Source organism: Pipistrellus kuhlii, unplaced genomic scaffold (assembly GCF_014108245.1).
Source record: "Pipistrellus kuhlii isolate mPipKuh1 unplaced genomic scaffold, mPipKuh1.p scaffold_m20_p_9, whole genome shotgun sequence".
NCBI classification, from domain to species: domain Eukaryota; kingdom Metazoa; phylum Chordata; class Mammalia; order Chiroptera; family Vespertilionidae; genus Pipistrellus; species Pipistrellus kuhlii.
The window spans coordinates 59,146,835-59,172,287 of NW_023425595.1; the positions used below are offsets into that span (position 1 = coordinate 59,146,835).

Here is a 25,453-nt window from a genome sequence, read left to right on the forward strand (position 1 = left end):
AATAATCTCAAAACGCATAACAATCTGGCCACTCAGTGTGTGTGTGTGTGTGTGTATGTGTGTGTGTGTGTGTGTGTGTGTGTGTATAAATATATATTAGAGGCCCAGTGCATGAATTCGTGTGCATGGGTGGAGTCCGGCCAGCCTGGCCAGGGGGAGGGGACATGGCTGGTTGGCTGCCCTGCCTGCTGGTCGAACTCCTGGTCGGGACAATTTGCATATTAGCCTTTTATTATATAGGATATACACTGAGTGACCAGATTATTATGCGTTCAGAGATCATAATAATCTGGTCACTCAATCTATAGATTAATATATTATTTGTATTATTTCCATACAGACAACTGTAAACCTACTTTTGCCAACCTCTGCATACATGTGTCCCAAGAAAATGTATCCACACTTTAGCAGCTAATAGCCCAATTAGGGTTTCTTTCTTTTCAGATTTAGCTCATTGGAATTAATAATTATTCAAAGTGTGTATACATTTTTTGGAATGTGCTATATATTCATCTACCCTCCGATTTTTGGAATTTGGAATTTCAGTTACAGATTGTTAAATTCTATTTCAGAAGATTTATTGTTTGTCTTATTAAATAAATAAATAAATGAAAATTTAGTTTTAAATGTGGAGAGATTACTAAGGTCAGTTTTAAAGAATTAAATGCTTTAAATTTTTTTATGGGTAATTTGACAGTTTACCACTTGTTTGCTCAATATTCATAAACCTTATTGTTTTAGTAGAACTATATCCTTAAAGAGGGTACTTATAACACTGATCATTCTTTGTTTTGTTACAGTCCTGTGATATCCTGTTTGACTTTGGCACTGACCACCTGTGTAGTGCCAGAAACAGTAAAAATGGGAATGGAGCAGAATATATGCGAAGGAAACAGAAGTTTTTCGTTAAAGGAATTGATAATGAAATGGCTCTTATTCTATCAGTTAGAAGATGACTTTGAAAACAGTACAGAGCTGCCTCCAATTCTTCACAGGTAGTTTGAGTTCATTGTTGTGCTGCTGTTTTTTTGGTTTTGTTTAGTCAGGCTCCATCCATTACTATTTGATGCTAGACAGCTTTATTTTACAGTGATAGTGCAGGACTTTCCAGAGCTAGCCCAAATATTAAATACTTCCTTTGTTGTTACAGTTTCTTTCTTAGTCCATGTACTTTTACTTTATTTTTGTAACTCTACACAGTGAGAATAAGAGGGATGTGCACAAAGAATGTGCATATAACTCTCTGAGCACTTATGTGTTCTGTGATCTTCTATAAATAGATCCACCTGAACATATATCCAACTCAGGTGTATTCTGGAATCATAGAGGGAGTGTCTTCTGGGTGAAATATGTTAAATTAGTGGGTGGATGAAATGAGAAAAAGGCAAGATTGGGTTTAAGCACTAGAATGGGGAGCAGCTTACCCATGTACCCTTACCATAGTCAATAATTGGAACTGAATGATCGGAGGACAGACCTCTGGGTCCTAGTGCTTTCATTTCATAATTGTTTTATTTCAGAAATGAGCTTTACAGCTTTGCACATAATTTTGCTTCTAGAAAGTGTTAAAAATATTAGTAACATAAAATGTATGCTCCTTCACCGAAGCCGGTTTGGCTCAGTAGATAGAGTGTCAGCCTGCGGACTGAGGGGTCCCAGGTTCCATTCCGGTCGAGGACATGTACTTTGGTTGCGGGCACATCCCCGGTAGGGGGTGTGCAGGAGGCAGCTGATCGATGGTTCTCTTTCATTGATGTTTCTGACACTCTGTCCCTCTCCCTCTCTGTAGAAAATCAATAAAATATATATATTTAAAAATGTATGCTCCTTAAATTCTTTCAGATGTTAAGACATTCAGTATAGATAAAAGCAATTTTAATTTTGGATCCAGATTTTAGAGGTATATACTAATGTCAGACATTGATGTTTAAGTTTAAAGAATACTTTAAATGGTTTTGGTGTTCTAAGTGAAGATTTTTATTTTCCTTTATAGTAATTTTCCTTATCTCACACTGGGGAAAATTCTTGTGAGTCTCACTATGAAAAACTGTAAAGCTGCAATGAATTTCTTCCAGAGTGTGCCAGAATGGTATGTTATCTAATAGAGTTCTGTGTTTTTTTAAGTTATATCTTTAATTACATCTTAGAAATGTTGAACTAAATTGGGCAACTAAAAAATTGCAACTGTTAGCTAGGGAAATGTTTCTTATAATTTAGTGATGGCAATTTATGGTCCCTAAATTTAAATCTAGTTTACTATTTTTAGTATAAAATGACATTTGTCAATGGAAGAAAATAGAATGTTATGATGGCCCTGGCTGGATGGCTCAATTAATTGGAGTGTCGTCTATACACCAAAAAGGTGTAGGTTCAATTCCCAGTCAGGACACATTATGTAGGTTGCATGTTTGATATTTTGTCAAGGAGCATGCAGGAGGCAACTGATTGATGTTTCTCTCTCACATTGATATTTCTCTCTTTCTTCTTTCCTTTCTAAAATTGGTGGAAACATCCTCAGATGAGGATTTAAAAAAAAAAGAATGTTATGATGGGAAATTAAGACAAATTTATGTGAAATGAGTTTTTTAAAGATAAGACCCAGTTTTATATGTTAACTGACTATGTTAGCCCTGGCTGGTGTTGTTCAATTGTTTGGGCATTGTCCAATGTCCCGAGAGGTTGCTGGTTTAATTCCGGTTGGGGCACATACCTAGGTTGTAAGTTCAATCCATGGCGGGAGGTGGCTGATTAATGTTTTGTTCTCACAGCAATGCTTTTCTCTGTCCCTCTCACTAAACATCAATTAAAAGAAAAATCTAACTATGCGACCTTCAAAAATGAATGATAATAAAAGGCAATGATATTTGAAGAAAGAAAAGCAAAAATAAATTTTAAAGCCTCATTTTAGTTGATGGCCTGAAGGGTTTTTTTGTTTGTTTTTTCACTATGACTATCATGAAGATTTTTAATTTCCCTCAAAAGGGCTTAAGATGAAAAAAATTTTACATTTTGGAGGAATCAAAGCTTAAAAAAGGGAAATGCTTTATAATGTTATTGTTCATGTTTATACCTGGTGTTATTAATGTTTTCTTTTTAATCCTTTCTGAACTTTTCTTTGAGATTGAAATTTGTATTTGGTCTATGCATGTTAGTAAAATTTGCTACTGAATAATGAAATTTGGTTCAAGTAGGTGTCAATGTCCAAAGAGGAGAATTTAAAAGAATAATTCAATACTTGCATAAACAGTCTTTGAATAAGTTAATGTTTTCATTTGTGTGATATTATTGTTATATGAAGATGAAATAGTGGATGGTTTAATTTTAAATTAAAGATCTTACTTTCTTGAAGTGAACAGCACCAAAAAGTGAAAGAAGAGCCTTCATTCTCAGCAGTTGAAGAACTATTTCTTCAGACAACTTTTGACAAGATGGATTTTTTAACTGTTGTGGAAAAATGTGCAATAAAAACACACCCTTCTAGCAGAGGCTTTCCTGTCCACCCAAATCTCAAGGAATCGCTGGATCGCTATCTTCTGAGATTGTCACAACAGCTTCTAAATAATTATTCATCTGAGGTGAGATTTTTAAAAATAACTGGGGCCCATATTTCATTCCACTTTTCAGACTGTTTAGGAAGGAGAAATAGGTAGGAAAGGCACTAAGACTGGTGAGAAGCTTCTTTTTAAAAGCAAAGTGACAATACATGTCAGCTAAAATCGAAAATAGCATGAAAAAAGGAAAATCAAAGAATAATAATTTGATACTCTTTGTACCAGGAATTCTGATAAACACCATACAAGTAGAATTCTTTGAGCGGGTTTATGGTTAATAATGATAATGGTTTTGAGTAGAACAATTTGGTAAAAAAGTGACTCAGTTTTGTGGAGGGAGGTGTTATAATAACAGCAAAGTATATAATTGAAACTGAATGTCACAGTCCTTGCTAAAGCCTTTCTTAGATAATCTCAGCCATATTAATTCGTCTTTTGATTTTCATAATACTTAATATTTCTATTTTGAAAGGATATTTAGCATCTTCCTTGTGCCATAATTTATGTATATACTTTATACACAAATACCTCCTAAATCATGCTATAAGTTCCTTAAAGGGCATATACATATATTTTTATTATTTTTTGTATCTGCCACAAGCCTTGTTACATGGTAGATGATAAAGTATTTGTTGAATAAAATAATAACTATAAGCTTTTCAAAGGAGTGAATTCATTAGCCAAGGATAGTGAGCTAAAGAACCAGAGAAGGGACCCTGTTCCTGTTTCATCTGCCTTAAGTCAGTAATTTAGTTATTGCCATTGTTCAGAATCACAGTTGTAACTACTTTCATTACAAAGTACTATGGTGTTCTGTGTTTTCCCCTAAAATGCCATTTCCTACAATATGGGAACAATTACAACAACAAAAAGCTACTTTTTCTGTGTAACCTTTGCAAAATCATTAATAATTTTATAAAATTGGCTAAACAGTACCTACTTGCAAAAAATATTTGTGTTAGTCTATGGAATCTAAAAAGCTGAATAAATCAAGGTTCTTGTTCTTCAGAAGCTCACAAGGTCATTGTAATATTTCTTTATGTGAATCTAATTTCTGTGTATGTTCTAAGAGTTACAGACACTTATTTGCCTACCAGTTTGTTTGTTTTTTTTCTTCTTCCCTCAAATACTTAAGGGCCTTTGTGTGCAGAACTCTGTGCTACTTTAAGACAAGATGTCTTACTTAGCCATGATTACATACTTCCTCTGTTTTCTTGAGAATCTTGGTTATCACAACTCTGCAGTGATCTCTTAGATGTTTTTTTAGAGATAACCAGAATTATGCCACTATTAACTCAGTTTATTGTACTTAATGTTTTTTATTATGTACATAAATTTGTTCTTATAAGAGACTAGAGGCCCATTGCACAAATTTGTGCACATGGCTGATTGTGGCTAGGCCAGCTGGGGGGCAGGGACGCAGGAGGTTGGCCAGCCAGGAGAAGGGGCTATGGGTGGGGCCAGCCCAGAGGGAGGGGCCACAGGCAGTTGGCCAGCCGGCCCCGCCCATGATGAGGGGGAGGCCATAGGGGCCAGGCCAGTGGAGGGAGGAACCACGGCAGTTGTAGGGAGCCTATTGGGGTTCCAATCAGGGCTGTCGGCTGCCACAGTACATATCATAGTGACTGGTTGTTCTAGTCCTTCCATTATTCCGGTCACTTGGCTTTTATGTATATAGATAATCATAGTGTACTTAAATTACTTATGAACTGTATGTTTTTATTTGTGTTTTGATTTCAAGACTTCAAATACAGAAACGCTTGTCCGGTGTTCAAGTCTTGTGGTGGGTGTTCTCGGTTGCTATTGTTATATGGGTGTAACAACTGAAGAGGAAGCATATAAATCAGAATTATTCCAGAAAGCCAAGGTAGGAAAATTTATGTAAGTTCTAGATTAATTGAATGAAAATATATCCCTTGGAAAATTAGTATGTTTAGAAAACACAAATATTTACATAGATTAACCATTTCCCTTGTATTTATGCAGCCTGAGAAGAAATAATACTCTATGTCCTTCCTTGAGATGTGAAATTATTTTAAGTCAAAAATAAATACACTAATTGAAATATTACATTAAAATTTAATCTGAACAAAAATTCTTATTTTTACCCTACTTTAAAAAGTTTTTCCTGTGATCAGTTATTCTAAAGAATCCTTGACTAAGAGTATTAATCAAGTAGGCACTTATATTCATCTCTGGGTACCACTGTCAGTTGTGTGATTTGTAAAAATGGGATAAAATATATCCTTTAGAATTTTTAATATTTAAAAATAATTTTTATAATTAAAATAAATTTTAATTATGTTATAAATCAAGTATAACTTCTTAAATACTTATTTTTGCACTTAAGTAAAACTTTTAGAAGCTGTCATTAAACTCTAATTTTAACTGGAATTTGAATTTTTATTTTTATTTTTAATAGTCTTTAATGCAGTGTGCTGGAGAAAGTGTTACTTTGTTTAAAAATAAGACAAATGAAGAATCTAGAATTGTTTCATTGAGAAATATGATGCATCTATGTACAAGTTGCTTATGGAACTGTAACAAGGTAAGATGTTCTTCCTGCTTGACAGGATAACCCTCCTAGGGGATTGATAACTTGTTGGTGTTATTATTTTTTGTTTTTTGGTCCATTTATAAGTTTACACACTGATTTAAGATTAAATTGAAAGGAAAATAAAAGGTAGTATTCAGATAAATAAAGCAACAGGTAATCAGAATTTCATCATTTCAGAAAGGTTTCAGAGATTTTACATACATGACTTGCTGTCAGGCTGATGGCTGTGAGCACAGGGGCATTAGGGCCTCTCTTGCCTCCTCAGCAGCACTAAAGATGTCCGTCAGTCAGACATCTCCTGAGGGCTTCTGGGCTGCCAGAGGCCTAAGCCGGCAGGTGGACATCCCCCAAGAGATCCTGGACTGTGAGAGGACGCCACCCCTCCAACCCCCCCAGTGCACAAATTTTCATTTAATTTAATAAAAATGTGTTGACTGCTAGCTGTGTGATTTGCATATTACTATATGAGGGATAGTGAGCACCACAAAGATAAACAAGTCCAGCACATTTGTTACTCTCTTTTTGCCTATATAGTCCATATAACGTTTGGTAGGAAGTGTGCTACTGTGTATAGTCTTTGTTTTGTTTTGGAGCAGATCTGAGGGGTAACTGAGCCCGTTCAGATTGTTGATAATAATTGGAAACATTTTGAAAGCTGATGTTAAGTACATGGCCATTTATCAATTATCAGCATGTATTTTTGGTTTTGTAATGTGGTATTTTATGTTTTGCTGTAAGTGGAGGAGAGAAGTGGAAGAATAAAATGTAAGCTACAGTTATTGCTTACTTATGTTTAGGGTCATTGGCTGGTATTTTACTTTAATGTTGTTTATGCACAGTGAAAGATATGTAGTTATTGTCTAAGAAAAGAGATTAGTATTTTTGTAGTAATTTATAACTTCTTCCCAATAGTAAACTCTTTATCTGTGCTTTTTCTGTTAGAGAATTTTCTATGTAAAGGAAAATTTACATTTCAGTCAAGAAAGAGAAAACATTATTTGCCAAGAATAATATTTTTATTTCTTTGTTTCCTTGGTTTTCTTGTTCGACTTCATTACAGCACAGTCCAAATAAGATTGCATCTAGCTTTTTCCTACGATTGTTAACATCAAAACTAATGAATGATATTGCTGATATTTGTACAAGTTTAGTAAGTATGCTTCTTGTTTTACTACCATATTTCATTGATTTCTAAGATGTTTTTCCCCCCATTGAATTATCTTTTAAATGATGCATTTCACAATATATGGTATCTTACGCTTTCTAAATGTGGAAATTAAAGTTATTTGTTTTGGGGTGGGTATATTTCATTGCTTCTTAATATCAGTACCTATAAATTCTCAATAAATTACAATAGACTGAACAATTGGGAACTAAGCATCCAGGTTCATATCTATTTCTGTGTACCACTGTACCAAATTACAATAGTTCTCTATTCATAAAGAAAAGCAAAAACCTTGCCAGAGCAGCACATAGTCTCATCATGGTATTTGCTGTTGTTCTTCCATACAAATGGACTCTGTGATGCATACTTTTTAAAAAATATATGTTTTGGTGGATTTCAGAGTGGAAGGGAGGGGTAGAGAGAGATAGAAACATCAATGATGAGAGAGAATCATTGATAGGCTGCCTCCTGCACACCCAACACTGGGGATCGAGCCTGCAACCCGGGTTATGTGCCTTTGGACAGAATTGAACCTGGGATCTTTCAGTCCACAAGCTGAAGCTCTATCCATGGAGCCGAATCAGTAAAGACATACTTTTTTAACTGGAATAATTCCTGGCATACACAGTGGATATTCAAATATCTAATGAGTGAAAATAAATACTCTATAACTGAATTAATTTCATTTAATAATAAATCTTAGTCACTTTTTCATGTCACTACTTAGTGTTACACTTTTCATTTTTTAGCAGTAGCCTGATATTTTATTATATGGGTATGGTATATATGTAGTTTTAACCCATCATCTTTTTTTTTTAATAATTAAATTTTTTCAATTATATATATTTTTTAATTTTTATTTTTTAAATAAATCTTTATTGTTCATATTATTACAAATGTTCCTCATTTTTTCCCCCCTTCATTGCTCCCCTCTACCAGGTTTCCACCCCACCCTCTGCCTTTTCCCCAACCCTCATTGTCCTCATCCAAAGGTGCACAGTTATGTTCAGTATCTTCCCGCAGCCCCCCTCCCCTTTTCCCCGAGAATCATCAGTCCACTCCCCTTCCATACCTCTGATTCTATTATATTCACCAGTTAATATTGTTCATCAGATTTTTTAATTCCCTTGGTTTTTAGATTCACTTGTTGATAGTTACGTATTTGTTGTTCATAATTTTTATCTTTATTTTTTTCCTCTTCCTAAAGAACCCCCTTCAGCAATTCATATAATTCTGATTAGGCGGTGATGAACTCCTTTAGCTTTTTTTTATTTGTGAATCTCTTTATCTGGCCTTTGATTCTGAGTGATAGCTTTGCTGGGTAGAGTATTTTTGGCTGTAGGTTCTTGTTATTCATTTAATTATATTTTATGTTATAATATTATGTTAGTTTCAGGTATACAACCCAGTGATTAGATAGGTATATAACTTACAAATGAACACTCTGATAAATACCATCTGACACTGTATATAGTTATTATACTATTATTAACTATATTTTCTATGCTGCACTTTACATCTCCATGACTGTTCTGTCACTACCAATTTGTATTTAATCCTTTCACCTTTGTCACCCATTTTCCCAATTCCTTCCCATCTGGCAACCATCAAAATGTTCTCTGTATTTCTGAGTCTGTTTCTGTTCAGGTTCATTTAATTTGTTCTTTAGATTCCACTTATATGTGAAATCATACGGCGTTTGTCCTTCTCTGTCTGGTTTATTTCACTAAGCACAATATTCTGCAGGTGCATCCATGCTATTGCAGATGGCAAGATTTCATTCTTTTATTCAGTTGAGTCACACACTGCTTCTGATATTTTTTATCTCTTTTTATTCTGGTTTGATGGTGATGAACTAACTTTTTCTAGTCCTGGAATCTCTTTATCTGTCCTTCGATTCTAAATGCTGGCTTTCCTAGGTAATCTTGGTTATAGATCCTTGCTTTATCCCTTTGAATATTTTGAGCAAATACTTCCGCCTGCAAAGTTTCTAGTGAGAAATCAGATTACAGTCTTATGGGAGCTCTCTTGTAGCTAACTAATGGCTTTCTTCTTTCTGTTTTTAAGATTCTCTCTTTGTCTTTAACCTTTGGCATTTTAATTATGATGTGTCTTGGTGTAGGCCTCTTTAAGTTCATCTTGTTTGGGGCTCTATATTTCCTGGACTTGTATGTCTATTTTCTTCACCAGGTTAGAAAAGTTTTTTGTTGTTATTTTTTCAAATAGGATTTCAATTCTTTGCTCTCTTCTTACGGGAGGCAACCTCATAATGTGAATGTCGGTACGCTTGATGTTGTCCCAGAGGCTCCTTTAACTGTCTTACAATTTTTTTGGATTATTTTTCTTTTTGCTGTTTTGATTGGGTGTTTTTTGCTACTTTATCTTCTACTTGCTGGTTTGCTACTCTGCTTCATCTATTCCATTGTTGATTCCCAGTAACTTCATTTCAATTTGTGTATCTTTCATCGGGTTCTTCTTTATGTTTGCTATTTCCATTTTTATATTTCCTCTCCTTATTAAGTTCTCACTGAATTCATCTGCTCTTCCCCTAAGTTCATTGAGTATCCTTTAACCAGTGTTTTGAACTCTGCATCTGTTATTGGTTGTCTCCATTTGTTTAGTTATTTTTCTGGAATGTTGCTCTATTGTTTCATTTGGGGTTTATCTCATTTTGGCTGCCAACCTATGGTGGCTTCTGTGTAGTAGGTAGAGCTGCTACATGTCCCAGGCTTGGTAGAGTGGTCTAATATAGGAGGTGTCCTGTTGGGGCTAGTGACACAGCCTCCCTGGTCATTTTAGCTGGGTACTTCAGGTGTGCCATGTCTTGGCTGTGTGAACCCTCCTGTTGTATAATAGTTTAGCCTTAATTGTTGTTGGCACATCAATGGGAGGGATTTACCCTAGGCCGAATGGCTGCAAATGGCCACGACTATAAAGGAAAAGCTGTTACTAGGTGTACCGGTTAATAATGCGGATTTTATAATAAAAAAACACACACACAATAATTTCTTTCTTTTTTTTTTTAATAAAAATATTTTATTGATTTTTTACAGAGAGGAAGGGAGAGGATAGAGTTAGAGACATCAATGAGAGAGAGTCATCGATCAGCTGCCTCTTGCACACTCCCCACTGGGGATGTGCCTGCAACCAAGGTACATGCCCTTGATCCGAATCGAACCTGGAACCCTTCAGTCTGCAGGCTGACGCTCTATCCATTGAGCCAAACCGGTCTCGGCGAAAACAGTAATTTCAAGAGAAACATCAAAAGTGCTTTATTCAAAGTAATGTCCATCGCTAGCTACACATTTTCCCATCTTTTAGGTGATTTGTGGATGCTGTCCCAATAGAACTTTTCTTGTTTTGAGGCACACCATTCATGGGTGGTGTGCCTCACATGAGTGGCACCCATTTTCTTTCTTTAAAATCTTTCCCATTGCTTGTAAACAATTGGAAATTGTTTGCTGAGCAAAGTTTAATCATTCTGCAAGTTATTTTTGAGTTTGACATGCATCTTCATCAAAATTACAAATTGTTGGTCTTCAAACTTTTTCTGTTGACCTGAATGTTCTTTGTCTTTCACATCAAAATCATCACTTCTAAAGCATTTAAACCAGCATTCACAAGTATCTTGAGATGGAGCATGTTCACCATAAGATTCCCGAAGTATTCAGCAGCACTTTTCTTCAAAATAATGAATTATAACTTCCTGCAAATGCTCTTTTTTTGGCACGAAATTCGACATTTTTAAGTGTAAAAATATCTATGATGTTAACACCTTCAGCAAATTTGACATATAAAGTTTTGAAGTTTGTTGCCAATACAGCAAAATAGCATACATATTAAATCACATATATATCATCATATATGTAACTCCATCTATTGAAAAAATCCGCATTATTAATCAGTACACCTAGTATATGTAGGGGTCAACCCTTAGGAGTAGGACTCTGGTGCTCAGTGAGTTCTCACCTTGAGTGTGTTGCTGGTGGAGGTGGTTGGGTAGTGTTCTGGCATTGTCTGACACTGTCCACCTGGTGCGCTGGCTCTGGAGTCCTCTTGGAGGTGCAGACCAAAGTCAGCTGCCACCCATGTCCTGCCCAGGGCCACTCAGCGTGAACTACAGCGTGATCTGCAGATGACTGCTACTTGTGGTGGGCTTGGAGTTGAGGGGGAGAGCCCATGCTGTGAACAGGGGCCAGCAGTTGCTCTTGCCAGGCCTGGAGCCATTAGCAAGAGGTATGAAAAAATATACAGAAACCACATTGAGCCGAAACCAGATCCTGCTTGTTCAGGTAGGGTTTGTGATCTCTTGAGAGATTTTAGGAAAGTTCTCAGCAGGAGCCAAGACAGGCTGCATGTATGGAAAAGCTACTGGACGTTGCTTGGAGGGGCCCACAAGGTGGGTAGAGCACTGTCTCGAGACTCACAGAATGGAGTAAACAGTTAGACTCAGATATGCTGCTTGCCTGTGGGCTTTGTTCCAGGTGGCGGGGTTGGAGGATGGGGCTCAGAAAAGGAACAATGGTTTCTGCCAGCACTTCTGCTGGGTACAAGCCACTTTTCCAGTCTTTGCCCCATATCCAGACAGTTAAGTTCCTCTCTGTATGTCACTGGTGCCTTTTGAGCTGCTGCCCCAGTGCTGGAGCTCAGAGCAAGTGAATCTGAGTAACTTTTTGCAATGGGGCCCTTTAAAGGGAACACCTGTGACTCCAGCAGCCCTCTGTCTCAACCACAATCCCTGCTGGTTTTCACAGCCAGAAATTATGGGGACTTCTCTTCTGGCACTGGAACCCTGGGCTTGGGGGCTTGGTTTGGGTCTGGGAACCCTCACTCCTCAGAGGGATCTCCATAGCCAAATATCCTCCTGATTTTTAAGACATTGGTGTGAGACTAGCTCCCTCTTCTACCAGTCTCAATGTGGTTTCTTTTTTTCTTTTTTTAAAATATATTTTTATTGATTTTTTACAGAGAGGAAGAGAGAGGAATAGAGAGCTAGAAATGTCGATGACAGAGAAACACCGACCAGCTGCCTCTTGCACACCCCCCCACCGGGGATGTGCCCGCAACCAACTTACAATACATGCCCCTGACTGGAATCAAATCTGGGACCTTTCAGTCCACAGACCAACGCTCTACCATTGAGCCAAACCGGTTTTGGCTCAATGTGGTTTCTGTATATTTTTATACACACTTTTGTTTAGCTAGATTTCAGGCAATTTTGAGTAATGGTTGTAATTTTGATGTGCTCCTTGGAGGATGTTAGTATTGCATTTATCTATACCTCTGCCTTGACTGGAAGCCCAGTGCGTCAGGTCTTAATATTTTAAGTAGTTTCTACTTTTTTCTACTACAAAGAGTTCTATGGTACAGATTGTTTTGTCTACTTATATATGTACCTATGAAGGATGAAGTTACTTCTTAAGAAGCAATGTGAATTTTATATATTTTTCAGGGGTATATTAATTGTTCTCAAAATAATCATATCAATTTACACCTTTTTCCATTCTGTTATTAATTTTGGGTAGTGTTAAAATTTCTTAGTGTAACAAATTTTTTGTAAAATTTCTTAGTGTAACAAATTATTCTGTTAGGTAGACATTACTATTTTTATCCATTTTTTTATTGTTGGACATTTAATGGAATACTGCAGTGTTCACGCACATGGATCTTGAGCCATATGATTAGGGGAAATTTAATTAATACATGCTTTAGAAAGAAGAACTTGAAAAAATATCTTTCTTTCTCTTTTGAAGGTCTCCTTTATAAAAAAGCCACTTGATTATGGACAAGTGGAAGATGACATTGATGAAAATATAAAGGAGATGGAGAACCAGTCATCCATGAGTCTGTTTAATGATTACCCTGCTAGTAGTGTTAGTGATGCAAACGAATCTGGAGAGAGCCAGCTCACTATTGGTAAATATATATTTACTTTGTGGAATTTCTTTTATTTCTTCATATTGGTTTGACATTACAAAAATCCTCATAGATACCAATTGTATGCTCATTTTATTTCCTTTTGGTATAGTGATAGTCTATTAGGATTGTATTTTCTGTACCCATTAGATTCTCCAATTTTAATGGAATTTATTAGTTTTCTATTCTTCATAAGGAAAATTGAAATAATCACTACAGAAAATCATATCATAGATTTTTTTTTTTGAAAATCGAAAGCAGGAGAGTGATAAAATACCCATAATCCCATCCTTTTAAGCTTTTTCTGTTATTTTGTATAGACCAGTGGTGGGCAAACTCATTAATCAACAGAGTGGCAAACCGCTTGACCATTATTTACTGTTAGAAGTTTAGATTTCTTTTCTATTTTCTTATAATTAATAGTACTGCACTGAATGTTTGTTCATATAGATTTTTCCATACGGTAGATCATTTCTTGATGATAAAATCGTGGGTAACTTTTAATGAAGAATTTTGAAGCTTTTAATTTTTAATTGATCTCACCATAATTTTGTTTATCATATACTTTTTTTTTTTCTCCTTCATAGAGGGGAAGCTATTTGAGCTAATAATGTTCTATGTATGTGGCTGTTGTGCTCTGCTCTTAGTTTTAATAAGTGCTTTTTATTTTTAGGTGCCATGAATCCTTTAGCTGAGGAACATCTGTCAAAGCAAGATCTACTTTTTTTAGACATGCTCAAGTTCTTGTGCATAGGCGTAACCACTGCTCAGAACAGTCCTGTGTCATTTAGAGCAGTTGATATTCGGAGGAAATTGTTAATGTTAATTGATCCTAGTATACTAGACCTTACCAAATCTCTCCACCTACACATGGTGAGTAAAGTAAAATGAAGATTCTTTTCAGTTCTGTCTGGCATTGCTGCTGAATATAATAGACTGACATCAGAATCACATAGTATCTTTAAAGTGTTGAAATTGCTTTCTTGAGAAATGATTCTGAGACTAGTTATAAAATACACTTTTTCCTTTAAAGTGTTTTTCCTTTACATAGTTACAAAAACATTAAAACTTGGATTGACTTTAGGTAGATTTATTATCTTTAGGTATACTTAATTATAAGTTATTTTAAACTAGGCCAAGAAATACAGGTTCTGAATGTAAAAGTAATCTATCTATATATAAGAGGCTAATATGCTAAGTGTCTGACCGTCTGACCGGTCACTGTGACGTGCACTGACCACAATGGGCAGATATTCAACACAGGAGCTGCCGTGATGCGCACTGGCCATTTACAGAGAAATGGCAATGCGGATCTGGCATCGACAAAGCAACACTCAGCTTTCCCGAAGTGGGACACAGGTCCTGCCACCACCATGGAGCGACAGCCCTTCAAATTGCAGCCCACGCTGCTGAGACTCCGTGGCACAAAATGTGGCCCACAGCCCAGCCAAGAAACGGTGGCTATGGGCGCCAGGTAATGATGTCATGTAGCAATGCCTGGCTTCCTCTCCCTAGCAACTACCGTAGCTTCCTTGGATTTTCTTCAGCTCAGAAACACGACTTGCTTTATAGCCAGGTGGAAACACTTTACACTTTAACCAAATGTTTTTCCATGCCTCATCTCATTTGATCCTCACAGAAGTCCTGGAATATGTAGATAGGAGACTAGGTGGAATCCTGTTTTCTTTTCATTAGTTGGAAAATGGAGATTTAGAAAGCTTAGAAACTTGACCTGACTGAAAAGAAGTAAGAAATAATGGACTTTGAAAATGACTTAAGGTTTTCTCACTGCACAGAATATAGTCAAACCCTGCTACATCCCCATTTTACAGGTGTGAGTACAAAGGCTTAGATGACGATGCACGTTTTTTGTTTTTAAAATATTTTTATTGATCTTTAGAGACAGAAGAAAGAAGAGGGATATAGAGATAGAAATATTGTTCCTTGAGAATCATAGATTGGCTGCCTCCTGTAAGCCCCCTACTTTTGAATCGAGCATGCAACATGGGCATGTGCCGTGACTGGGATTCGAATCAGTGACTTCTTAGTTCCTGGGTTGATGCTCAACTACTGAACAACACTGGTTGGGTGACATTGCAAGTTTTTTAACCACACAAATAATAAGTTGTGCTGGGATTTGAATCCAGCTCTGTTTGAGCACAAATGCTTTTTTAATTTTATTTTATTTTATTTTTTTACTATACTACCTTTTAAAAAATTCACTAGTCTTGTGTGTATGTATATACGAATTATGTGTGTATGTATATATGAATTATGTGTGTAGGTATATATTAATTATATATATAACAAGTTTAACAAAAAACTTGCATCGTCATATATATAATTATATATATATATATATATATATATATATATATATATATGAATTTGTGGTTAAATATATACTTATTTAAGAAAATGACATGTTTAAAAACAATTGATTTCTCACTCCCCACCCCCATTCTACCCAACTATCTTAGTATCTAGTGCTTTTAAAGGAGCTTCCTGGAGAAGAATATCCTTTGCCAATGGAAGATGTTGTTGAACTTCTGAAACCATTATCGTAAGCAATTAAAATCATGTTATACTCACTTAAAATTTATCAACTAACTGATGTATTCTGTTATACTTATAAAGTTAAACTTTTTCCACCATAGCAAATTGTGTTCTTTATATCGTCGTGACCAAGATGTTTGTAAGACAGTTTTGAACCACGTCATTTATATAGTGGGGAACCTGTGTCAAGGCAATATGGATTCTCAGAACACGAAGGATGCTCAAGGACACTTTCTAACAGTTATTGAAGCATTTTGGTAGGTACAGATTATTCTGTGGAGTCCTTATTTATCTTTTGCTTCTTCTGATACAGATGTAAGTTTTATTTTTCTGCATTAGTGATTTTGTCTAATCCTTAATTATAATTATATATTCTTCTAGCAATGGTAAATGTAATTTTTGTTTCCCCCCCCCTTAATTTCTTGAAGAACCACATTGTATTTTTCTTAAGGCTAGGCTTTCTAAAGTGTGTTTAGTATTTCTCTGCAAATTTAGAATCACTTAATAGTTTGACATGTATGATGAATAAAGCAGAGTACATCATGTCTAAATCAATTGAATTGTTTTGTTCCTAAAATGAACAAATTGGCCTTATTAGTATCTGGTTATTTTATGTATATAACCATAGTGTGAGACAACACCATGATATTTACAGAATAGAACATATATGTATAATTTAGAGCTCTCATATCATTTGACTGTAAAGGACTTCTGAATCAAAATAGAAATGGTTTTTAAATTTTTGATATAACAACAAAGACTTAAAAATATTTCCCTTTAAATTAAGATTACTGTAACATGGTTAGCTGAAGTAAGATAGCCCCCAAATTGGACATAATCATATAAGTCTAATAATATACATTAAAATGAACTATTAAGCATTTCTTTTATATGGAATTCTTTTTGGAAGATGAGAATATTGGCATGGCCACATAATGATTAAAGTTAACATGGAAAGAAATTTTGGAAGTGATTTTTTTTTTTTTTACTGTGCTTTTATTGGAATAATTATTTGACATTGAAAAACTTTATTTCAGGAAATTAATCAAGGAGGGAAAATGCACATCCTCTATAAGAATGGCACTAGTAAAATGCCTGAAAACTTTGCTTGAGGTGAGTTACTCCACATTAAGTGCTAGAAACTTTTCCATAAAATTTAAAAACCGACTTTGTTTCTGTTTGTTAATGGATGATTTCTCTCTTAGTATTTCATATTTAACCTAAGTTGTTCTTTTCCCATAGGCTGATCCTTGTTCAGAGTGGGCTATTCTTAATTTAATGGAAAAAAATTTTTCTGTAAATGAAGTATTTCCACAATTTCTTGCTGATAATGATCACCAAGTTCGCATGTTGGCTGCAGAATCAATCAATAGGTAACGAGTCAAATATTTATGAAATGTCTAGAATGTTGCAGATATCAATGCAATGCTAGCATAGTCATGGGTTACTCGTTGCAATATCAAAATATAATTAAAATAGCTAACCAACTATGTCAACTATAATTGTTTAAAAAAAGCTAATAGTTATTGAGCATATACTGTATGCCTGGCTTTTACACACACACATACACACACACACACACTAGAGGCCCAGTGCATGAAATTCGTGTACTCAGGGTGTTAGGGGAGGTGTCCTTCAGCACAGCCTGTGCTCTCTTGAAGTCTGGGAGCCCTTGGGGGATTTCTGACTGATGGCTTAGGTGCAGTTGGTCATTCTTAGCACTGCCGCGGAGTCAGGGGAGGCTCCCACCACCTCCGCTGTGCTCTCCAGCTGTTATTCCACCTTCTGGCTGAGTGGCGTTCCCCCTGTGGGAGTGCACTGATCACTAGGGGGCGGCTCCTGCATTGAGCATCGGCCCCCTGATGGTCAGTGTGTGTCATAGTGACCAGTCGTTCTGCTGTTTAGTTGATTTGCATATCAGCCTTTTATTATATAGGATATTTTCACTGATTTCAGAGAGGAAGGTAAAAGAGAAAGAGAGAGAGAGAATAACATCAATGATGAGAAAGAATCATTGTTGTGTGCCTCCTGGGATGGAGCCCGCAACCCAGGCATTCACCCTGACCAGGAATTGAACCATGATCTCCTGGTTCATAGATTGATACTCAACTACTGAGCCACCCCAGCTGGGCCTGGTTTTTATATTTTATTATTTTCTCCAATTTATAAATGAAAACTCTTTGACTTAAAGAGATAAAGTAGCTTGATCAGTGCGACAGAGCTCGTAAGTGATTGAGTTGAATGAGGTGTGTCTACTACCCAGGATATATGATCCTGGATGGCATTGTTTTGTCTGTTGATTTAGCACCTAAAACAATACTTGCTATGTGGCTGGTGTTTAATAATTTCCAAAAATCAATGAATATTTTAAAAAATTACATTATACTTTACAGTTAAACAGAAAATCATTTTGAGTAACTGTTGTTCACATGTAAGTGACCAATATTTAAAAATCACTGTAAAGAAATTTCTCCAGTAGTCACCTCAATATATGTGTTAGATAACCTAATGTATTCAAAGTTTGAATATGATGAAATAATGTTTGTATCAATAGAATTGTGTCTAACTCCTCAGGTATGCGAGTCTTCAGTAAACCATGGTGCATTGTAAGGGTTGCTAATGAATGTGTGCTTTACTTCAAGTCTTAGAGGATAGAAAATATATACTGAATTAAAGCCCTAAAGTTATACTCAAAAAAACAAAGAAAAAAATTATAGCTGCCAGAAGTAAGGGGGGGATGGATGAAAAAGATGAAGGGGAATGAGAGGCATAGTCTTCTAGCTATAAAATAAATAAGCCACGAAGGTATAGTATACAGCTCAGGAAATATAGTCAATAATAATGTAATAGCTTTGCATGTGACAGATCGTTGCTAGCCTTAGTGTGATGATCACATAGAGTATATAAATGTTGAGTCACTATGAAATTATTGTAATAATTGTATGCAAATTATACTTTAATAAAAGCATTTTTTAAAAGAACTTAAAAAAGATGAAGTTATAGAGGATCATAAGTTGAATGTAATAAAGCAGTGTAGTAGTAGCATTGCATAATCTTTTAAGATTAAAAAATGTATAAATTAAAGAATGGCATGAACATAGCACTTGCTGATTTCTCATTTAGGTGTTTACTTGTTAGGTATCTAATATTGGACATTTTAAGAGGAATTAAAGAAATTGAAGGAATCAGAGGAACACCAAAAAGCTTAAAAGTCTTGATACTAAAAGAACATAAAGGACAAAAGTTATTGAAGAGTTTTCCTTAAATATACTAGGATTTTTTGCAAATGGCACTGATAACTGTTTTCCATAACATAAAATATTTAAGTGGAATATCAAGATGATTGAATATTAGAATAGGTTAACATACTAATGAGTCTGTGGCTCTTTCTAATTGGCATTAGACCAGGGGACAATTTCCCTTTTCTGAGTACTTTGAGTTCAGGCCAATTCAGGTTTGCACATTAAGCTAAAAGGTCTTTGAGACCCTTTTTGGGTCTAGGGGAAAATGGAGAATATGGTAAAGACTACTATTATTCAGCAATGGATTTTAACCTCTTTTAAATGCACTCATATTTTCTTGTCTTTTGAAAGAAGACTTACTAGTATGTCTCACAGAGTGACTTATTTTTGTCCTGTAATATGTAATATGTAATGGGAAATAAGGTTTAAAGTAAAAAATTATTTCACTTTTTTTTTTTTTAAGGTTATTTCAGGATATGAAACAAGCAGGTTCTTCCACATTATTGAAAGCACTTCCCTTGAAGCTTCAGCAAACAGCTTTTGAAAACGCGTACCTGAAAGCTCAGGAAGGAATGAGAGCAGTGGTAATTTTAGTAATGTGTATTTGCTATTATTGTATACTTTCTATAAATATACCATATATTACTTTACCAACTTTGGCACAAGACAGTTTCTATCTAATAGTTTCTATCTAACTATAAAGTTAGACTATAACAGGAAAGGTGGAAAAGAGTATGTCATCCTATCTAGTTGCATGTTTTGATTGTTCCTTTTGATAAAGATATGATAATATTTTAAAGACTATAAAGAGGTATATATTGTTGTAATGATGATATACATCTTACGAAGTATACTTGATAGTTGGAGAGGAACTTTTTAACCTCTCTCATCTACTTGCAATTTCTTTCTTTTTCTTTTTAATGTATTTTATAAATCACTGAAATGTTTAGCAGTTCTTTCCTTAATATGTTATCAAAAACAATCTTAATATGTTATCAAAAGCAATCTAGAAACTCTGATATTTTCTCAAAATCTCTACTCTGAGCTTCATCACTACTATAGGATTTAAAACTGTTCATTGGCGGCTTAAATGTTATCATAGTGTACTTTCACTTTATCTCATTGGTTTATTTGTAATGTTTAAACATTTATATTTATTGTTCTGAAAATTCTTTTAAAGTCCCACGGAGCTGAGAACCCTGAACTTTTGGATGAGATTTATAATAGAAAAGCTGTCTTGCTGATGACAATGGCTGTGGTTTTATACTGTAGTCCTGTCTGTGAAAAGCAGGCTTTGTTTGCCCTATGCAAGTCTGTAAAAGATAATGGATTAGAACCTCAACTCATTAAAAAGGTACACGTGGATGAATATTTATTATTATAATCTTCCTTGGGTAATTTTTAAACTATTAAAAAAGTTAAACTAGAATTTTAAAGTGGCACTTACAAAAGACTTAGAGACAGTTTTATGTTTTAATAATGTGTTTTAAAATAGTGTATTTATCTTATACCATGTTATTTCTTTCATTCTGTTCAAGGACATTTCACAGGTATTCATTAAACTAACAAGGGTGAATGACCTGTTGTCATGCAGACCAGGCCCTCAGGAATAGCATTTTTTGACTGAAACAGAGAAAACAGCAGTAGTGAGTGTCCTGCCTGGATGATTCTGGGGCAGGACATTGGGATCTAGCACAGTTAGGCAGGAAATTTTAGAGCTTTTAAGTTGCATGATTAGGAAGGGAAGACTGGGGTCTAGCCTTGCAATTTTATCAGCACAGTATTGTAGAATGTTCATTCCTGGCTTGTTCCACTACCTCAGCATTCATAGTTTGGGAAGTTCCAAGCCCTCCCAGTGTAGATTTTTATATGATGAACCGGTGACAGCTCAGTAGCCTGCTGACAACCTGGTTTCTATGGGGCTTTGCAATAGGCCAGCAAACCCATGGGTAATCAGTCTTAGACAAATTAACCTTTTACTTCTCAGGATTAAGATAGTTGCTTTTTTAAAACAAACAAACAAACAAACAAACAAACAAACAGTTGCATCACCTAGTTATTATTGTAATGGGAATACAATGTTTAGTATTTTCTCTTTTGGGTTCAGGACTGAGAGGAAGAATTATTTTACTTTAGACCAGGGGTGGAGAACATCTTCCCCATGGGCCATATAGGCCCATGAAATCATTTGGTCTGGCCCTACCAAGGCATTAGGGGTGAGTGAATTGATCGTTTGACCAAATATTGCAGGCTCATTTTTAAGTTGATAATTTAGTATGGACCGTGAATGATGTTATAAATATCCAAATGGCCCTTGGCAGTAAAAGATTCCCTATTCCTGCTTTAGACTTTGGAATATAATTAAATGTTTAAAATTTCAACTTTCTCTGTTTTTATTAACATTTATTAAGAATTTGCTATGTGCCAGGCATGGTGCTAATTATATTAAGTACATTTTTCTTATTTAGTCTTGTTGAAATGGATACTTTTATTATCCCCATCTTATAGATGAATAATTCAAGATAAAGAAAAGTTAAATGAGTGCTTAAAGATAGACTGTTAGTAAATATTAGCAAGGATTTAAATAACATTGTTTTGCTATTTTCTTAAAGTATTGCCTTCTTTTTTATTTGTATAGGTTTTAGAAAAAATTTCTGAAACTTTTGGATATAGACATTTAGAAGACTTCATGGCTTCTCACTTGGATTATCTGGTTTTGGAATGGCTAAATCTTCAAGATACTGAAAACAGCTTATCTTCTTTTCCTTTTATTTTGTTAAATTACACAAACATTGGGGATTTCTATAGGTAGGTTTATATGTGAACTATGTTTAACTTAAAATTAGATAATAATGTTTGGCAATCCCAGCCCCTCCTCCCTCTCTAGCCCCCCATGCACAGATGTGGGAGGTTTATAGCATGAGAAGCAGGACAGCTTATTTTAATGAAAGTGTATTGAATGGAATCCCTGGACTTTGGATCTGGTCTTAGTCATGCCAGTTACCAGTTATGTGACTACACAAGCCATGTAACCATCTCTTGGGACTTGATTTTTTAAATCTGTAAAGTGAAGGATTTATACAAGGAGATCTTAATGTTCTTTTAGTTTTAACATTTGGTAATCTTTTCTATGAAAAGTGAAAGATAAAGCAATAGTGACTGGTTATTTCTGCCTTGTTTTTATTTTCTGTTGTTTGACTGTAGGACATTTAGTCATTCTATTTTAATGTAAAAGTATTTATTTAGCTAACTCTATAGAGAAGAAAATTTTGAAGATGGAAAGGTTTGAAACAACTGAAGAGTAATGTGTACACGGGATGATGGGAAGGCTGTTCATTATTGTTTAGCGGTCCTTAGTTAGTTTGGCAATAATATTTACATTTATTCTTTGAATTTAAAAATTGCTTTCACATTTCATTTTACAATCACATATATATATATATATATATATATATATATATATATATATATAACACTATATATATATAACACACACACATATATATATATATACATATATAACACACACACACACACACACACACACACACACATACATATATATAGCACTATATATATATATATTCCTAATATGCAAAGTGTCTCCTTGGGAGTTCAACCAACCGGGAGTTCGATCATTTGCTATGACATGCACTGACCACCGGGGGATGGTGTAAAAGGAAAGAAGGCCCTGGCCGCCAACATGTAGTCAGGAGAAGGGAGGCCTCAGCTGGCAGCCAGAAGGCCCCAATCTGCTCTGATCACCAAACAGGCCTATGGACCCTACTCATGCACAAATTTCATGCACCAGGCCTCTAGTGTTATATAAATTACTTATGCCAAAGAAGTAAACATAAATTCTAGGTTTTTTTATCATAGAATTAGGGTAGTATATTCTGTGATCTCTATTGTTTTTAAAAAAAATATTTTATTGATTTTTTTACAGAGAGGAAGGGAGAGGGATAGTTAGAAACATCAATGAGAGAGAATCATCGATCAGCTGCCTCTTGCACCACCCCTACTGGGGATGTGCCCGCAAACCAAAGTACATGCCCTTGACCAGAATCGAACCTGGGACCTTTCAGTTCACAGGCCGACGCTCTTATCCACTGAGCCAAACTGGTCTCGGCTGATCTCTATTCTTTTTAATGTGGCTAAAATGTACTTCATTTTTCCACTTATAAAATTACAGTAAGAATGCTTCAGCTAGATAAAATAATATTCTAATATTTATTTAAATAATTTTATTATTTTAATAACTATAATAAAATTTTTACTTTGAAAAGTTATATACAATATATATATTTTAATTTTTTATATCTTAGATCTTGTTATAAGGTTTTGATTCCACACCTGGTGATCAGAAGTGATTTTGATGAGGTGAAATCCATTGCTAATCACATTCAGGAAGATTGGAAGCATCTTCTAATAGACTGTTTTCCAAAGATTCTTGTCAATATTCTTCCTTACTTTGCCTATGAGAGCACAGGAGACAGTGGGATGGCACAGCAAAGAGAGACTGCTACCAAAGTTTATGATATGCTTAAAGATGAAAACTTACTAGGAAAACAGGTATGACTTCAACTTCTACTTACATTTTATTCCCTAATTGATATGAGATGTAACTTTAAAATTTTAAGGCTCTTTATGAAGTTAAATTTAATGAGGAAATCACTATCTAGCATAGACAGTCCATGAATTGTTGTAGTGTTCTATCCTTTTGATTGGCTTTAAAAAATATACTTTTATTGATATTTTTAGAGAGAGTGGTAAGGAGAAGGATATAAAGATAGAAACTTCAATTTTACATGAGACATCATCAATAGCTGCCTCCTGCATGCCCCTACTGGGGATAGAAGCTGAAACCTGGGCATGTGCCCTGACAGGGAATCAAACCAGTGACCCTTTAGTACATAGTCAACGCTCAACAACTGAGCTACACCAGCTGGGTTTGATCGGCTTTTAAATGAAATGCTTTTAATCAGCATAACTTTTAAATAATTTTTTTTCTAAAATTTATTTTAATTGACAGTAATAATAAATGCAAGTTAAATTCAACCAGTACTGAACAGTGTATAGGAAAATCTTCCTAATTTCTGCTTTAATCTCATTAAACCCTTCACTTTTCAAAGAAAAATACAACCCCGAATTTCCATACCCTGCTCTTGCTTTTTTTCACAACTACCTTTTGATATATGATATCATTGACTTAGGGATTATGTTCATTGTTTTTTATCAATCATCTCTACTATAAGCACTATGAAGGTAGAATTTTCCTTTTTCTTTCTTGGTGATGCATCCTAACCACTTAGTATATATAAAGTATTCATTGTTCGATAAAGATGAACTCAAGTAAAAAAGGGTCTAACAATTTTTGATTTACAGTATTTTACATAAATTCAAATTTATTTGAGGCAACTTATATTAAAGCATATATACAGGTTGTGGCAAAAGTAGGGTTACCGTTGCTCTTATGGAAAATAGTACAATAATTAATCAATAATACAAAAATAAACTGTTTTATGTATTCATAGCTATAAACTTAATTTTGCCCCACCTGTATAATCTTTTTTTAAGGTAAAAGATGATTGGTCAGTTCAAATTTTTTTTCAATGAAAGTAAGGGTGGCTAACAAATTTGGTTAATATCTACACTAATAAAAGAGAAACATGAAAATTGACCATACCTCCATGATGCCCACCAGCCAATCAGGAGCAAGTATGCAAATTAACCAAACAAAGATGGCGGGTTAATTTGCATGCACAGGCACAGAGCAAAGACTGAAGGCTCTGGCCCGAGTAAAGACTGAAGACGGCTGAAGACTGAAGAGGCTTGGTTTCTCCACTGCGACCAGAGCAAAGGCTTGGGTCCCGGGAACTGGAGGAAAACTGGTGCCGGCAGCCAGGGGAAGGCAGGCCTGTTGCATGAATCTTTGTGCAGCAGGCCTCTAGTAAGAATTATAATAGGATGAACTTCAAGAGTTTTTTGTGTTTTTTTTTGGTTGCCCAGTTATCTATGTTGAACCAAGAAATGGAACAGCAGGATTCAAAGATACTTAGGTAGACAATTGCCAGTCAGGCGGTTGTAAGTCTAGTCTGGTGACAAATGTGACAGTTGGAACAGATGTTGAAACACCAGAGGTAATGGAATTTATGAGAAACACTCTGTTTCTACCCACTCCCTCCCAATCTCTTAGCTTAGACTTCTGAGCAGGCCTGATCTTACTATTCTTTTTTTTATGTGTTAGGTCAAACGATAGCAATTTTCAATCTGAGTTAGTCTAGGAAGGAAAGTTATTACATTAAACCTTGATATCTTAGCTTCTTGGTAAAAGAAATATACTAAACTAGGGGCCCAGTGCATGAAATTTGCGCAAATTGGGGAGGTCCCTCAGCCCAACGTGTCCCCTCTCCAGTCTGGGAGCCAACTGACAGCTTAGGCCTACTCCCTGTGGTTCTCTGCTCTC

General features: G+C 35.3%; 1 protein-coding gene across 4 annotated transcripts in view; it reads left to right on the forward strand.

Moving 5' to 3' along the window:
- ATM (ATM serine/threonine kinase) overlaps positions 1 to 25,453 on the forward strand; it is a 111,519-nt gene that overhangs the window by 23,936 nt on the left and 62,130 nt on the right. For all 4 annotated transcript variants that reach the window (XM_036427292.2, XM_045577833.1, XM_045577831.1 and 1 more), the window contains 16 exons: positions 801 to 995; positions 1,994 to 2,089; positions 3,350 to 3,575; positions 5,293 to 5,418; positions 5,974 to 6,099; positions 7,169 to 7,258; positions 13,027 to 13,189; positions 13,863 to 14,062; positions 15,670 to 15,752; positions 15,847 to 16,002; positions 16,783 to 16,858; positions 16,988 to 17,118; positions 19,451 to 19,571; positions 20,168 to 20,341; positions 21,626 to 21,795; positions 23,313 to 23,559. In XM_036427292.2, coding sequence (XP_036283185.1) covers positions 801 to 995; positions 1,994 to 2,089; positions 3,350 to 3,575; positions 5,293 to 5,418; positions 5,974 to 6,099; positions 7,169 to 7,258; positions 13,027 to 13,189; positions 13,863 to 14,062; positions 15,670 to 15,752; positions 15,847 to 16,002; positions 16,783 to 16,858; positions 16,988 to 17,118; positions 19,451 to 19,571; positions 20,168 to 20,341; positions 21,626 to 21,795; positions 23,313 to 23,559 — 2,380 coding nt within the window. The remainder of the gene's footprint in view (positions 1 to 800; positions 996 to 1,993; positions 2,090 to 3,349; positions 3,576 to 5,292; positions 5,419 to 5,973; positions 6,100 to 7,168; positions 7,259 to 13,026; positions 13,190 to 13,862; positions 14,063 to 15,669; positions 15,753 to 15,846; positions 16,003 to 16,782; positions 16,859 to 16,987; positions 17,119 to 19,450; positions 19,572 to 20,167; positions 20,342 to 21,625; positions 21,796 to 23,312; positions 23,560 to 25,453) is intronic.